This window comes from Vanellus vanellus (assembly GCF_965231255.1).
Source record: "Vanellus vanellus genome assembly, chromosome: 8".
NCBI classification, from domain to species: domain Eukaryota; kingdom Metazoa; phylum Chordata; class Aves; order Charadriiformes; family Charadriidae; genus Vanellus; species Vanellus vanellus.
The window spans coordinates 20,332,836-20,349,405 of record NC_138913.1 but is presented as its reverse complement, the minus strand read 5'-3'; the positions used below and the strand labels follow the sequence as shown (position 1 = coordinate 20,349,405).

Sequence of the window (16,570 nt, the reverse complement as noted above, 5' to 3'; positions counted from 1 at the left end):
ATCTGTGGGTACGTAGTGCCAGCTACTATCATACAACAGAAGTTATCCTCCTGATTAGAACGAGAGGTTGACGAGCCCCCAAACCTTTTCCTTTCTTAGCAGATCTAGACCCCCTGGGAGGCTCATAACCCCCCTCCTTTTACACTAACCAGAAAGTCTAAGCTGCATAATGGAACGGTGAGACCACCCATATAACAGCATGCAAAAAACACAAGGTCCCTCCGACCAACAGTCCTCAGGGGGATGTCATAGCCCTTTCAGAAAGGATACATCTGGAGCAACTCCTGCACAGCTCCTCTGCTGCCTCTAACGCCCCTCCTAAGGAAGCGCCCCAAACCTCCAGTTTTGCCCTTACCACCAAGGAAAGGGAAAAGTACCCCAAAAGGCAAAACAAAACAAGAGCATCCTGCACTTTTAAGAACTGCTCTTGCTTTCCTTTTTTTCCACAGTGCAATAATGTGCTCACTATATCAAACTGAGTAACAGCTATTTTTGCATCTAATGAGCGACATTGTGGTGTTCTGTCCCCTGGACAGCTTTTCAGTGCAACATGTGTTTTTCATTTCGTGTCTCTTGTCAGAGTTTCACTCCCTTTCTTTTAGTTGAACTCCAGAAGAGAATAAAATCATACAAACCCCAAAACTAATGAACCTGCATTGCTGGCATCAATTAACATTCACATCCACAAGGCTCTTTATTCAACTAAATACAAAATTAGCAAAACCAGCCCAACTATATGTTGTTTGGTCTGTATTTGTTAAGCTGTAACACAGCCTCTAAAAACATATGTCTTCTGGTTGGTACTTCAGGCGAAAATCTTTAGAAGAATAATATTTTGATTAGTAACATGTGTGTTTTGAAAGATTAATACTGAACTCCAAAGGAGATTAAAATATGAGTAGAAACTATGAGCAAAATACACATATGTGCAAAGAGTTTTCATTCTCACTGACTGAAATGCAAGTCATCTGTTTTTATTATTAAAGTCTTAATCCTATCTGTTGTTGACTTTTTTTAACCGATACGTATAACAAAATCCTGTTCTTGTAGAACCATTTCAGAGCATTACTAAAAAAATAATTGATCTAGTATATAACAGAAGTGATATCATTCTCCATTTTATTATGAGACATCTCAAATGGACTTCCAAGGGATCCTAGTAACTTTAGGCAGTACTCAAATGTTGACCTCTTCTGTATTTGGTCTTCCAGGATTTCTCAACCCCATTAGGAAATAAAAAACAAAGCAGGCAGATAGTACTTTTCAAGAAATCACAATTATTTACACTTACAAATGTATTGATTTATTTCAGGGAAGCAATCAGTTCTCTAATTGTGCTGAACATGCAATTAGATTTTCAGCTAGGTGACCAACTTCCTGGACCACCCCCTCATTCTTCTGTGCTGGCAGCTGGGCATTCAACAGGCTTATGTTCTTAACTAACTCCAGCTGAAAAAGTGCAAATGCATAAGGAAATAATTTAAATGTTACAGACTACATGCTGGCACTTTAACCCTAAAGATTTTTTTATTGTTGTTTTTCAAGGAAGTAAACACTCTGGTTGTCTATGCTGCCAAAACTTTCCAAGTGCACTATCCAAGTGAATACATGATGATACATACAGATTCCCTTCAAACATACCCCTTTTTCACACCAAGGAAAAATATTCTCAACTTTCTCTTAAAATTTTGATAGAAATTAAGATACAGAGATAGCAACCGTTCATTTCTGCTGAAATTTACTCCAACATATAATTAGTGCTGTAATTATATTCAAGTCAGAAGTTAATGATCATTTATCACTTTATACATAACGTTACAATGATTTCATGGCAACGCAGAGTTGCAGCCAACAAAAGAGCTCTCACCTTGCTGTCATTTATGCTTTTGTCAAGCAGCTGAGCAAATCAGGAAGAGTTACATCTAAATAAAGGCATATACACACAACTAAACACACACTGCCTGGCGCAGGGGCAGGCTTGGTTACAGTTACTCAGTATCAGTGTCTTACTCTTGATGTAGTAATGCCAAATTCGACACGACTGCTCTTCACAAAAGATCAGGTTGACAATTTCCTGAGGAGTGCGCTGGGGCAGATTGTCGGTGGCATACATAAGCACCGGGAAATGGAAGTCACAGCATTTCAAGTGAGACACCTTCTCTAGGTGTCTCCCTAGCATCCTCCACCCAGCACAACTTATCAGCAGATCTCACCACTCTGTGAAGCAGCACCCTCTGGCTTTCAAATCTCACGTATCAGCATCTGATTTGAAAAAACCACAAGCTTGAATGCCAGCCATAAAAGACTGCTGCACCCTGGTAGTAGGTACTACCTAAATTAAGTAAAGACATCCTGCTGAACCAGTGTTCACATGACTCAGCCAAGAGAAACAGGCGTGGTGAAAGGTTAAGGGAGGTTCACCTCTCTTGGTACTACTGCTACCATTGGACTGTGGACAGCACTTGCTTGGGGTTCCAAGAGACAAAGGTACAATTCATCTCAAGAAAGTAATGGAGAAGATGGATCTGTCATCCTGCTCCACACGAAGATTTATCTGGTGATCTGAGAAGCATATCATCAAATGGCACTACCATTATTATTTGACTTTGGAGAGCATTTGCCTACGACACACCTTCTGGAAGGTTCTTCTCTAACCTGATGCAGAAGAGCAAACCACACCAGTATGAGCCCATACATTAAAGGTAAATCTAATTCTGCTTGTCTACTCGACTATGCAGTCAGAAATCTGAAGATGTTACACTTCAATCAAAAGAATTAATAGGAAATTCTGTATTTTTTAACCAGAATCTGCTATATCTATTTAAAGTGACAAACTTATTTAAATTTGGCTGTTATTGACATTGTCTATCCCACTGTAGCAACAAATGTTGATGCCCCAGATGGGTTAATATTTATGAGAAAGTCAACATAACAGGAAATAGTGTTTCCTGCCAAACTGTCTAAAAGCAGTTGTACCGTTAGCTCTTGCACTTTGCTTGTTTTTACTACTGTTATCTTACAGACAGACACAAAAAAGTTAAAAGATCTCTGAAGCTGAGCCCATGATAATAGAAATAAGAAAGTATTATTCCTTAGTCATGATTCAATTTTTGTTTATTTTTGTACCCTTAAGACAGAAAAATATTTTTAAATTGTCCTTGTAAGCTAATGATAGCAAGATCTGTTTGGCATACTAGTTATGGGGAACACCTGGAGCTCTGACACAGGCAAGAAGAATCAGACCACTCTCATTCTGCCTTATTTTTCTTTGCCCTGTATTAACAAGAATTAACTGGATGAAATCATAAGCTGCCTATTACTTCCACGTATTTTTCTTCAAGAAAGGAAAAAAAAAAAAATCTTCATAAACAAGAATTAGAGAAGGGTGTGCTAATGTGCTGGGGGTTTGGTACTGAAGGCACCTGTCTCAATGTGATTCACCTTGAGGAAAAGTTGTGTCAGTACACAAAGTTGTTAAATCAAAACCTAGCATTTAACTGGACTTAAAAAAAAAAAAAGACACACGCTCCAAAACATAACACACACCCCTCTCACACATTGCCCCAAAGAACAGCAAAAGAAACACAAATAGGCAGATTTCCAGGCAGCTCCAGACAGTAGAGATGCAGCAGCTCACCTTTAACAGCCACAATTAAAAGATAAGAAAAAAGATTATCTTCTTGTCCCTAAATATTCCGACTTAGTATCATCTACCTAAGTACTGCAGCATTACATGAAAATATATGTAGTTACACTGATTCAAGCCTCCAGGCAAATAAAGAGGGAGGGAGGAGGGGGAGAGAGAAGGAAAAAGAAAAAAGGGGGGGGGGGGGGGGGGGGGAGGGGGGGAGAAGGAAACATGTGAGAGGGAAGATGCAGATTTCTTATCATCAGTTTTAATTCCTGTAATTCTTGTATTTTAAACTATTAATAACCACATATAAGGACTTCTTGTTTTTAAAAGTTTCATCCTTTTAAACTTCAACAGTCAGTTGACACGTGTCCTTTTGTAAAAACTGCAGCTGTTTTTTTCAGGGCAAAATGGCAAGGTCCACTTTGCTGTTGGTCCTTGACAGCAATCTTCCTCTTGTCACCACTCCTAAAGCACAACCACCTTCACCTCCGCACTGGTAATGCAACCGAGGCTTCCCAGATGCAACACAAATTATGCAAGATGAATTCAAGAAGTGCTGCTGGGGTGACGTCGGACCCAGTTACATCGGTTGGAGCTGCGGGTGAGCCACCACGTTGAGAAGCAGCCCCTCACTGCTGCAGCGTACAGGCTTTGTGCCTCAGCTTTTCAAGCTCCAATTATAAGTCATTTGCCAACTCCCATTCTTTATCACACAAACACTTCCCCAAAATAAACTCACTCACATTTTCAAATCTGAATTCCTGCCAGATCCTTTAGGATTAGGAGTCAGGCTCTTCAGAAAAACACGCTGAGAATAGTGGTAGGAAACAGAAACCCAGAAGTGTTGGGGCACAAAGACCAAGTATAGCGGCCCTTATAGCTCGTTCTGGCATATCTCCTCATCCATCAGCACGGAATTTAAATGCTGAGCATCTCTGCTTGAAAGCCCCCAAAACATGCATGCCACATTATTCCAAGGAAACAGATGTTAGCCCTGGCAGCTACTGATTTACTTAAGTCTATTTAAAAATATGTATAAATCTATCGATATGGTCAGGACATTGCATTGTCTTCCACACCATACTGAACAGGGAACCACCGATACAGAAATTCTTTAAGGAAACAGAGAAAGCAGAGACGTTCTTCTTTGAAGAAAAGTCACTACCTGTTATTTGAATTATATTTTATCTAATGAACAGTTGTTCAAATAGTCATTGTCTACACAAAACCATTTGTTTAATGTAAAACTTTACACTAAAGCTAGGAGACAGGCATATTGCCAAACCCAAAGACTTTACATTGACAGTATGGGGATTGGAGGCACGGCTGGACAGACCACCACAGGATAGCTGTTCAGTGAAGAGAAGGAGAAGAGAGATTATCAGTTTGAAGAACTGGCAAGGAGAATTCCTGGAAGAAGTGGGTTTTAAGACAGCATGGATGGCAAGCAATGATAGGGTGCCTGACAGACAACTGACACACTGTTCCCTGCATACAGAGGGGCATTAACGGAGGCTCAGACAAGTGGGAGAAAGACATAAAGAGCAACAAAGACTGAGGACTGGAAGGGGCAACGGCAGCAAAGCAGGGAGTGCGTAGATAGGGGAATAAAGAAAAGAGAGAAAGACAATGTTTAAGTGCAGGCCATGCCTAGTCAATTTGAAGGGTTCTCATTGCAAGAACAACTTAAAAAAAGAAAAAGGGAGATAAACCTCATATCGAGGCATGTCAGTTATTGTGTCCTGATGTACTACTGCTCATCCTGCTTATTGTGACGCAAGTAACTTGTCACTTCCACCTGAAACCAGTCTGCAAACGGTAATCTCCTTACCCTTTCTGGAGAAAAAACACACAGAAGGCAAAAAGTATTTTATTGCCAACATCCACAGCAAGCTGGAGCTATCATTCCTACATAAAAAATCACCCCATCTTCTTCCATTACCCAAATGAACAGACTTAAATCACTTTGATTTGTTGTGTTTCATGTTCTGTTCCAAAGTCTACAGGAACACATGAACACTTGGTTATGTATTTGAAATATAAAAAAACATAAAAATATAAAAAGAAGGAGCAGGAGGTTTCTGAAAGTCACCTGAAGAAAAGTTATCATCTACTTAGACTGCAACTTTTTCTGTTTATATTAGAGATTTCCTAGCATTGCTGTTAGACCACAAGTTATTATTTGACCAGGAAAGAGGATAAGCTAAACTTCTGCTCGTGTGTCTCCTGGATTTCCACTCAGTAAGTTCCCCCTAACTAAACTCCAAAACAGTTCTCATTGATTCTGGGGAAGCTCTGAGGACAAATTCATGCAGTACTGAAGAGACCGGTATCATTCAATTCTACTTAATGTTCTACGCCTTCATTTCCACCAGTGTTTGCAATTTTAGCTGTTTAATGAAATGGTGTCAGCAGAACAGAAGCACCATACAATCACATGGCTCAAAGAGAAAAACAACTGTTACTCATGTAAAAGGCAACTGATGCTTAAAGTGAGATGTGAGCTTTGGAACAGGCAGATGCTTTTTAGTAACTTGCTTTCGGATGAGAGCTGTGCATGATATTTCTCTTCTGCATTGTTACTGTAATTGCTCTTTATCCGCTGCTGGAAGTCCACCTGCTACACATGAATGGAAGGAAAAAAAGTGTGCCTATATACTGACAATGGAGACATGATAGCTCAGCACATATTTTAGTATGCATTGCAAATATGTGAATACAAAAGATGCGGACCACATGATATTCTGGAATAAATATCAAAGTCTGCTCATTACTGTTTTTAATACTTACTCATCACTCCCTTTCTCTCTGCACGCAGAATCAGAGGTGTGACCCAGGACTTGTTTTCCCAAGGTCTCTCCCTGTCAATGCAGCTGTTCTGTCCCATGCACTTTCCTGTATTTTGTTCAGCATAGCTTAAAAGTTCAAAACCATGAAACAGTTCCATCCCAAGGATGGCCAAGTTTTAGCCTCTGAGCCACTTTTGAGACTTGAGACCATTTTTGAAGCTCTTCTAACAAACAAAAAAAGAAGAAAAAAAAAAGAAAAAAAGGCAGCCAGAAAAAAAGGCCGTACACTTCTATCTCCAAAGAGAGACTGATATTGCTACAAATACCACAAGGTAATTTATGGCCTGTGAAATGCAACAGAGGCATTCCTAACAAAAGACATCAAGCCTGGCACGTGCCATGGTACTTACACAGCAATGGAGAAAGTTCTTTCACAGGACAGACTCCAAAGATGATTTACTATCTAAACCAGTCCAACCAATAGCCCCCAGGCTGACTTCAACCCATCTCTTTCACTCTAAAAGACTCAACAAGCTCTGAATACTTTCTCCTGCGCCTACTCAGAGCATGGAAAGGAGTGCTGTGTTTGCTTCCAAAGGGGAGAGAAGGGGGATATGGAGGGCTGGCATCCTTCCCTCCCTCAAACTGCACATACATTTTACGCAATATCTGGGCATAAGCAGCCCTTCTTTTCTCTGTTCTGCTGACTTTTTGGCTTGGGCTCTTCACTGGGGCTGCCAGAGCTTGCGCAGGGCTGAAAGGCCAAGAAGGCAGGGGGTGGAGGGAAGATAAGAAGGAAGCAGCAACAAGTGTCTCACAGCAGAAGAAAAGGATGGAAAAAGTTTCAGGGTTAGAAGCCACTGATGTTCCGTTACACGCCCCTGTGGCCAGAAGATACCATAGCAGTCCTCCCCCCTGCTTCTCCTCACATTGCTCTTCCCAGAATACTAGTTCTCTCATGCACCTTAGGGCACATCACCTGCAAACCAGAGCACCCCAGTGTGTTTATCTCCCCCACTCCCAGCTGCAGCAGCACCAAGCATACCCGCAGGGAGGAGTCAGGAGCCTGCAAGGGTCAGGATGAAGACACTCGCTCCTGCTCAGACACCCCGCAAAGGAGTAGAAAGTCCCAAATTACTTCCCCCACCCCACTCCCCAGCAAGTACTTGCACAAGTATCAAAGCAGCATAAACACTTTACGACCGCATTTAATACCAAACGATGCCACCATAGATGCCAATGATGAAATAAGTCAAGTATCCCCCACAGACACTAACTTTAGTGCCCCAGGAACCGACATGCATTATGCCTGTGTCAAAGATAAGAGGAAGTCAGGGAGGTGGCATTTAAAATAGAGACAATAGAGTTAACCCCAACTAGGCTGTATTTCAGAGCTTTCAAGTGATAATCTTTGTACTGGTTCTATATTGCATTAATTCTAGACACAGTGCAAATGTAGAAAATAGACCGGAAGAGAGAAAGGCAAGAGGAATTAATCCTAATATCAAGGAGAAATACAAAGAAATTGGTAAAGGTGTAACAGGAAAACTGCCAGTAACCACTCCTAGGTCTTAAAGGATTCTTCAAACTCATGCAAAATACAAAACTCTGTTTTGAATTTTAATGAATATTTTTTTGGAAGTCAGAGGAATTTGAGTGGGGAGGGCAGGATTTGAAATCCAGTAAGGTTTACAAACCCCTCAAAATTCCCCCAGAGCTTGGCAAAAACTCAAATCACAGGAGAAACTTCTCACACTTCAGAAGGGCGTTTTCTTCAAACCCAGCCAACCTCTCCCCCAAAACAAGGGGAAAAAAAAAACACAACAAAAACTAAAACTGAACTAGAACAAAGATCACTGAGGAACTTGCATCAAAACACAGACGCATTTAACGCAGAGTTAAAGTGTTCCAGACACCTTTCAGATAAAAGACGTTCCTTGGTCTTGTCTCTGCAGAGCTATTGTGCTCCCCACATGGTGAGCCTTTGAGTCAGTCCTAGGAAAAGCAGAGCCACGTGCTATGAGACACTTCAGAGTCCAGAACTTCATTCTTGCCTATAAATTGAAAGTACACTCCTCAAAATCAGCTGACGTACATCAGCCTACTCACAGCTGCAAAAGCAGGTACATCCAGCAGAAAACATACATGAGCAAACAATGCATTCAAATGACAACAGCTTAGAAACTGAAATACACTATGGTTAACCAAAACCAAAGATAATAAACAAAGATTTTTTTTTTCCTTTTTGCTATGCTAAACATATCTAGTCATTCCAGTTTCACAGAGAACATTTCTGTACTACTCTTGTTGATAAATAGTAACACTTAACAAAGGAAGCTCCCCCCCCCCCCCCCCCATTGTATCCAACTCCATTGCATTCATTAAATTTCATTATATCTACATCATTTAATTTAGGTCAACATGTCAAAGTAACCTACAATCATGTTTGCTTTAAGTCAGCCAACATTACTCTCAAAGCTGAAAAGCTCATTTCAGACTCAATGACAGAATCACCTCGTCCTCTGCACAACATGAAGTCAGAAGTGGAGAACTACACTCAGAATTAAGAAAAGCACTACAATGTTGACAGCCTAGTAAATTTCTGTACAATGTATATAATACCAGCAGCACAACAGCAATAGCGGGAAGAAAATCTACTAGTAACCTAATTGTTAATAATGAATGAACTAGTAATTTAAAATGTAATACGGTGTATTTTTTCCAATTTTTGAGCTTTTTTTTTCTTTTTTGAGTCTGCAGGGATAAAACCTTGTTACGCAGAGGCAGATGACGACTCTAGTTGGAGGGAGGCATCCATCTCCAGTTCCCTACATTCACCTGGGTTCCTAATGATGGTAGCTACAGTTAGCACTGCGGTCTGCACAGTATGAACTCGCGCATGTCCAAATGTATCCAGATTTCTTCATCTGATGTATTTTTATACAAGCTTAAAGCACGTCTACATTATGTCATCTCAAAACATTACATTGTGTTCCAAAACATGTAGTATTTGGGTTCCAGCTGAAAAGCAGCATTGCAGTCCCCAAGCAAAGACGCTGGATGTTAACTCCCTGAGCACCAGTTGGAGAGGCGAGGCTGCGCAGCACCATCCCCAGTGCTCCAAGGGAACTCTCACCCTGTATTTGTAAAGCACCGTGTCAAATTTAAGAACAAAAAAGCAACATCGACCTCTTGCCTGTGCGTATTGTGAGAAAAAACAAACAAACAAACAAACAAACCCAGTACCAGAAACGACAAGTAATATACTAAAATATATTTAAGCAATGTGTTTCGGTTGCAATTATAGATCATTGACATGGAGAGGAAAAAAAAAAAGACTACTGCATTGTGAACCCAATCTAAAACCAAACCAAACCAAACCAAAAAAAAAAAAAAACCAAAAAAAAACAAAGAAGATGGGAGGGGTGGGAAATAAAAAGAAGGAAAAAAATCTCCTGAGTTTCTCCTGTAAAAGAATGGCTCCAGAGGCTTCACTGACACACATCACCACCCAGCACTAATGCAGCTTGGTGCCCTCTTGCTACTCTGCTCTGTGGAGCCTGTTTGTGTTCTGCCCAGGAAGGGGCAACGCAAGCAGAAGTCATTTGCACTAAGCAAGCACACAAAGCACAGGCAACTCTCAGTTTTCTTACATTTTACGGGAGAGGAGAAAATTTGCTCATGTCAGCAATGAGAGTGGTGGGGCAGACTATGAAACAGTCTTAACAGCCAGGCAAATTATTCAGCCTTATGGGGCAGGACAGCCCATGATGGGGATGAACTCAGAGACAATCATTCTAAGACTCTTACTATAGATTTATTGCTTGATGTTGGGCAGCTAGCTCCTGGTGTTTTGTTTTCCTTATCAACAAAAGCAGGAATAAAGTTAGCATTTGCTAATATAAGAACACACAGTTGGTATAAAACAGGCAGTAAATATAATCCAGCTTCAGAAAATTATTGTGGAATTCTGTGAAATGCAGGCAATCCTGAACTGGAAACGTTACACACACTGCAAGTAAGTCTTTGTTATTTGTGTAATAATCGCATCTGTGTCAGTATTTCATAGTCTTTTGACCTTGTGCTAAAAAAGTTACAAACATGTTTTGACTTCTAGTAGTGACATACGCGCTGCAGAACTGCCTGTTACAAACCACAACAATATTAAACCTTCTCTCTGTGCAACCAGAGAGAATCCAAAGCCAACACAAGGCTTAATTTTCCAGATTCTCCTTCTCTTTTCTACCGCTATTCATTCTCTCCCTCCCCAGACCCCTTATTTAACCTTGTAAGCACAGGAAAAAAAGTTAATGCAGCTTCTATAAACTGAGAGCATTTTGAGTTACTCAAGCTGACTCACTTCCCATGAATTTCAAACAAAGCGTTAGTCAAGTGACAGATTCAAGACAACAGTAAAAACACTGCATTTAAATCCCAGTGCCTGGGTCTCCCTACCTACTAAACGACTGCCTGGGGTTCCACAGCAAGGGCTTATTTGCACAAGTTTTTCACCAACCTGACGAATCCTTCTGGCAGCTCTCTTCATTTCTTTCCTTCGTTTTATCGTCTTCTTCAGCCTCTCTTTGCCCACAAAGTCTTTTCTCTTTTCCCCCATTTTCCCCCAGTGCTTTTAACTTCTTTCTAAATTATTTTCTCCCCTTCTCTGTCTCCACCCTCTCCGAAGCTCTCTTCCCTTATCTTCTTTTCCTTATTTCTGCATCAATTTAATCCCCGGCGCTAGTCTCAGATGAAGTTCCTAGAATTGCTCAGGAGAAGACTTTGGCCCCTTTGTCCGCCCGCAGAGGAGGGAGGCCAGCAGCTGGAGAATGTGCAAGCGGTGCATTCCTGCTGTGCCCCTGCCTCGCCTTGCCCTTACATCTGGGCTCCAGCAGCCAGCTGAAAACCATCGCACCCTTCTCAGGGCCACACCACTGCAAACGTCCTTGGGATAGATTCCCCAACTGAAGAACAGCTACAAAGTTACTCATCAGACACTTCGAAACAGAAACAATGCTAAGAAAGGAAACTACTTGCAAATAACGTGCGTCTTGTCTTTGAACAGGTAAGGGATGTTGCACAGGATATTAAAGATACATTTTAAAATATAGATGCATGAACGAGGGTCACATGTAAAATACAAATATAAATTACTGTTTAATACTTCAGTATTGCACTGCATTCGCAGAAGGTTGCTAACATCCTAAATACGCCTGAGAAGTTGCCTGCCCTGAGCAAACCGTAACTTATCTCAAACGCAAAGGCTCGCAAAAGCAGAACCTTCACTGGCCCCAGACTGCAGATAATATTCCCTTGCGCCTGTGCCACGAATAAACTCTGTCTCTCCTCAACCACCAAAATGGGACGAGGCTTTCACTCTATGCACATGCTTTTCAGATTACTCCACCAGGCTATCACCTTGGCCTTAACCAAAGAAAACACAAAAATAAGAAAGAGCCAAAACATTGAAAAGTCTGCAGGGAAATAGACAAAAATCTAGTGGCTGGCCTGTGAAGACTATGCGTGTACACGTATGTACAACCACACAGAAACTATTTTGTATACAACACCAGGGTACAGTCACTGTCTTTGTAAATGCCTTACTATGGTTCACCCTGGACAAACAGTAGACATCAGAATACCCTCAGAAGAGAGGAGCTGTGCATAGACCAGTTTCTGTCTTTGGAATAGCTCAGTTAACACTGTACCTTCTCAACAGATGAAGTTTTCAGTGTCATTTCATTCACTGGCCTGATTCTCAACACGGAAGTCCAACTGAAGCACGGCCATGCAACAAGAAAAGGCCATACAACACGATCCTACAGTATAAGCATAGTCAAAGCTCTGTGACTATTATCCGGAGTACCAAGGCAGCGGGTGCTCTCCGTGAGGTTGTAAACAAACTACATTACTCTTCTGGAAAGACTACAACACACCACTGGAGTCACAAAACCCCCCACCAACTGTTTATTACGTAACCAAAACTAGAAATATACAACTACAATATAAATAGAGACTTTATTATTTATAAAGAACAGACCACATAAAATATATATTGGAAACAAACAGAATCTGTTCTTTCAGGGAGGAATTACAGCAGCCCCAGGTAAAATAACAAGGAGAGAAACCCATTTTTCAGGGAAGAGAAAGCCGTGTAATCCAGCCTTCCACTTGAGAGAGACAGCCAGTACGAGCTCATTGGACACCACAACTCTCTGCGCTTGGCTGCAGTGTGATGGAAAGAAACCTCTGCCAAAAAAAAGACACGTGGAGCAACAGCCCAATTCCAGACTGCTATTAACTTGTTTAAGTACGGAAGAGAGATGAGGAGCAAGACCCCCCGCAGCTCTTTTATAAAACAATGTCACAAAACTTTATGTATAGGATGAGTACTGCAGCCAGCAGTACTTCACCAAATTAATTAAGTTCTGGAAATAATAGCATAATATGAATTTTAATATTAGTTAAGCAGCTAGCAAGCTGATTTCTAGGGGCACTGACTGGCCCATCCCTATTTTAAAAACTTCCTTTGAAACACTGCTGCAGCAAAAGACACAAACAGAGCAACAGCCATATTCGTTTCCCTTTCTTGTGCAAAGCTATTCGGCTTCCTTGGGCAGCAACAGCGTTCACAAAGCAACTTGCAAACAAGCCTTTACTATTAGAAGAGACAAACAATTTAACAACAAAGTTTCAAAGTACAATAAATTATTTACCTCCTAGATGACGCTGATCTACTTCCCTGACTAGTTTGGTGAATTGTCTTTTCTACATGAGAGTTTAATTAGGCACTTATGGAAACAACCTGAAGTACTGCCACACACCGTTAACACCTGATAGCACCACTCCCTCTACCTGCTGAAGAGTTGGTTAATTAACATCAAATGTGCTACTTGTGCCAAAACACCCCCTACCAACAAGATATACACATATATTCCACCCTCAACCCCTGGTTCCACTTTCTGTCTTTCAGGACACTACACAAGTTCCGCCCTTATACAACACAACCCCAAATGATAAACATCCTTACTTCTGTCATCCTCCTTCCCCTGATTACACTGACACTTTTTTCTTCCTACAACGAGACTTTTGTGCGGAATGCTAGCAACTGTTTTCCCCATATTAAATGAATAAATATGAGCAAAAGGAAAGGTAGAGTACACAAAAGCAAAAGCAATATATTTGAAAGTGGTAAAGAGCTAAAAGAGACAACACTCCACTTTTCTCTAAGGCAGTTAATGTCAAGCAGGCGTTTGATCCCTAGGCTTTTACCAAACTGCTAAGACACGAATGACCCCTACTGCAGGTGCTGTTACAAATCCTGCTGACAGAGACCCACCTGCAATCCAATACAGGACATCCACAAAAGCAGTACCAGGAGGCTTAGTTCTTTACACTTTACACATTTACACTTAATTCTTTACTCCTTCTCATTTTCCCTACTCTGTAGCAGCCGGTTATTTGCAGACTCTTGGCAGCAGCTGTGCCAGCTTTCAGGACACCCCAGTCAGATTTAGTACAACTGGGATACAAGGTGCTGATACATCCAGAGTGAGCTGGTTGCTGTAGCTAGAAAAGATTTAACCTTAAGATAAAACCTTTGTCCCTCAGCGTGAGTCCTCAGCATAAGGTATTTTATAAAAACTTGCCTTTCAAAGGCAACATTACTGGCAATCCAAAAAAGTGTGGTAAAAAGATGGTAACTTCATTAAGTTTCCCAGAGCTGTAGATATTCAACGCAGCAAGCAACCCGGACTTCAGAACCATTGTGCCTGCTGGTGAATAAAACCTAACATCTGGAAGTCCCTAAGTGCTCCCACTGAGCACTATAACTGGAACCAGAATTTGGCCTGGCGTCTTCAAACCTTAACTTCAGTATCTTTCAAGGATCATCTTTGCAGATCTGACTGCATTTGCCTCAGACATCGAATCAAAAGCACTGATGAAATCCAGCACCAGTATGTTTCATCAGTCAACAGGAAGTCAGACTCACAGAAGTGGTAGACGATTTTTGCTGCCCCACAACTGAAGTCTTGATGTTTTAAAGACAGACTGCATAAAATGTAACACAAATGCACGCGCAGTAATTACATACTATATTCTTAAGTTAGCAGTATAAGATTTGTAAGCAACACCTTTAAAAAAACACTCTCCTCAAGGGAACCAGACCATCAAATTCAGATTTGCTTCATCAATCTCATCCTCTGGATTTTATTTTTTTTTTGCATTCTTGCAGCAGACACAGTAGAGAGAAATACACTTCTAACAGAGCTCCATATATAATACTTTAAGATGCAATTAGACAATACAATAGTTCAGCTCGTATGCAGGCTTAAATATACTCTCTTAGGGGACAACTACACAACACAGTGTTCAGGCAGAGCCCAAACCAACCGTGACGGTTCCTAGAACTTTTCCACCAAAACTTCACCAGTGTAGCGCATCCTGTTTAACAACGGGCCAAATTCTGATCTCTGGTGCCCAGTGGGCAGGACTGTGCAAATCGGCCAGTAGTAGTCATAGAAACACTTCAGGATTTGACAAGGGCTGATAGCACATACAACCTTTGTGGGAAGTCAGGAGAGACAAGTCAACCTTTCACACATCAGAAGCTTGGAAATGCTTTATGAAGACCTTCAAAGCTGACTGCAAAAGCACTGCAAACCTAGTGAGGTAAAGAAAACAACTCGCATTTGGTGTACAGACAGCTGGGAAGCATGAACTGGCTGCTGCCTCCAAGTAGAGCAGCCGTTTTAGTGCTGCTCTCCATTTCCAGTGGGTAAGGCCCCTCAGAAGACGGAAATGGCCCACTAACTTTATGGGAACGTAGTTGCAGAATTGTTTCCCGTTTTAGGCAGAGAGAGAGGGAGCGCGCTGCATTTAGGCGCTGGTGTGGGGTAAACTTTGATGAGTGATGACATTTCACTTACAACTTTCCCTCTTTCAGCGTTTTAGTCTGTTTCATGAACTGTGATGCCTGAAAAACTAGAAAAGGAAAATATTTATCTGAATTACAATGATTCACAGACGTGATATGCTTAATCATCTAAGAAGGAGTCATTTATCTCTCATTACACATAGCTTTAGGTCAAAAGGAATCTTAATATAAAAACGGCTAATAAATGATTCATAAATGGCTAGTGATTTGAAAAGGCTAGTGGACATTTCTCTGGGAACCCTAACAATTTGCTGTCCATGCCTATCAGCGAAGTTCTTACAAAAAGGGAAGAGAAAATACTGTTAAAGTAGCATGGTAACAGTCTGCAGCCCTTTTGTGCTGTTCCACTGATGGAGAGCCGTGGGACTGAAGCCTCGTGCGTTGCACTTCAGAAGCGAACGCTCCTAGGAAGCCCGCGGTCTGTGTTTCTGCGGCACTTTAGGCCCCCTTCCATGGGGTTTCCAGTGGCAATCACCAAGAGCGCGCAGTGCCTCAGCAGCTGTGGTTCTACACCAGCGTACGGGCTGTGAAGTACCGAAAAATCACGTGACTGACAACAAGTTGGAGAGCTGCAGCGCCCGGTCCCGTCCCCCCCGAGCGCACCGGGCTGAGCCCGGCATCCGCAGCGATCTCTCCGCGTTCCACCTCCTCTGCCCGCCCACAGCTCATTCAAAAGAAAAGAAAACCGGCGACGCTGGAGCGGGGCAGCCAGCCAGCTCCCTCCCGGGAGAGAGAGGGACGGCAGCACCCGTCTGGAGCGGGGAAACACGGAGGCGCGGCGGTACCGGCGACCCCGCCCGGCCGGGCCAGCGCTGCCCCGCAGGCTGCTCCCCGAGGGGCGGGGGGGGACCCAGCACGGCGCCCTCCCCTCCGCTCCCCGCCGGTCCCAGCTCCCGAGCGCGCTTCGCACCTGGGCCGGTGTCCGCTCCCCGCCGCGGCCGCCCCCGGTCCGCCCGACGCCGCCCCGCCCCGCCGCACTCACCCGCAGCTGGAGCCGCCCGCTGGCGGCGGCGGCGGCCGTGGCCGCGCTGTGCCGCAGCTCCGCCGCCTGCCCCGGCCGCAGCAGGCTCCGCGTGAAGCGCCGCGTCCGCTCGCCGGCCATGGGCGCCGGCAGCCCCGCGCTCCGGCCGCCGCTCCCCGCCCGGGCCGAGGCGCCGTCAGGAAGCGGAACTGGGGGTTTCCCTCCCGCTCCCCCCGCGCGGGGGAGGTGTG

General features: G+C 42.9%; 1 protein-coding gene across 1 annotated transcript in view; it reads right to left on the bottom strand.

Annotated features, from left to right (window-relative positions):
- DOCK10 (dedicator of cytokinesis 10) overlaps positions 1-16,460 on the bottom strand; it is a gene marked incomplete at its 5' end in the record, with an annotated part of 163,080 nt that extends 146,620 nt beyond the window's left edge. The window contains one exon of the mRNA XM_082487337.1: positions 16,341-16,460. Coding sequence (XP_082343463.1) covers positions 16,341-16,460 — 120 coding nt within the window. The remainder of the gene's footprint in view (positions 1-16,340) is intronic.
- Positions 16,461-16,570: the final 110 nt, after the last annotated feature.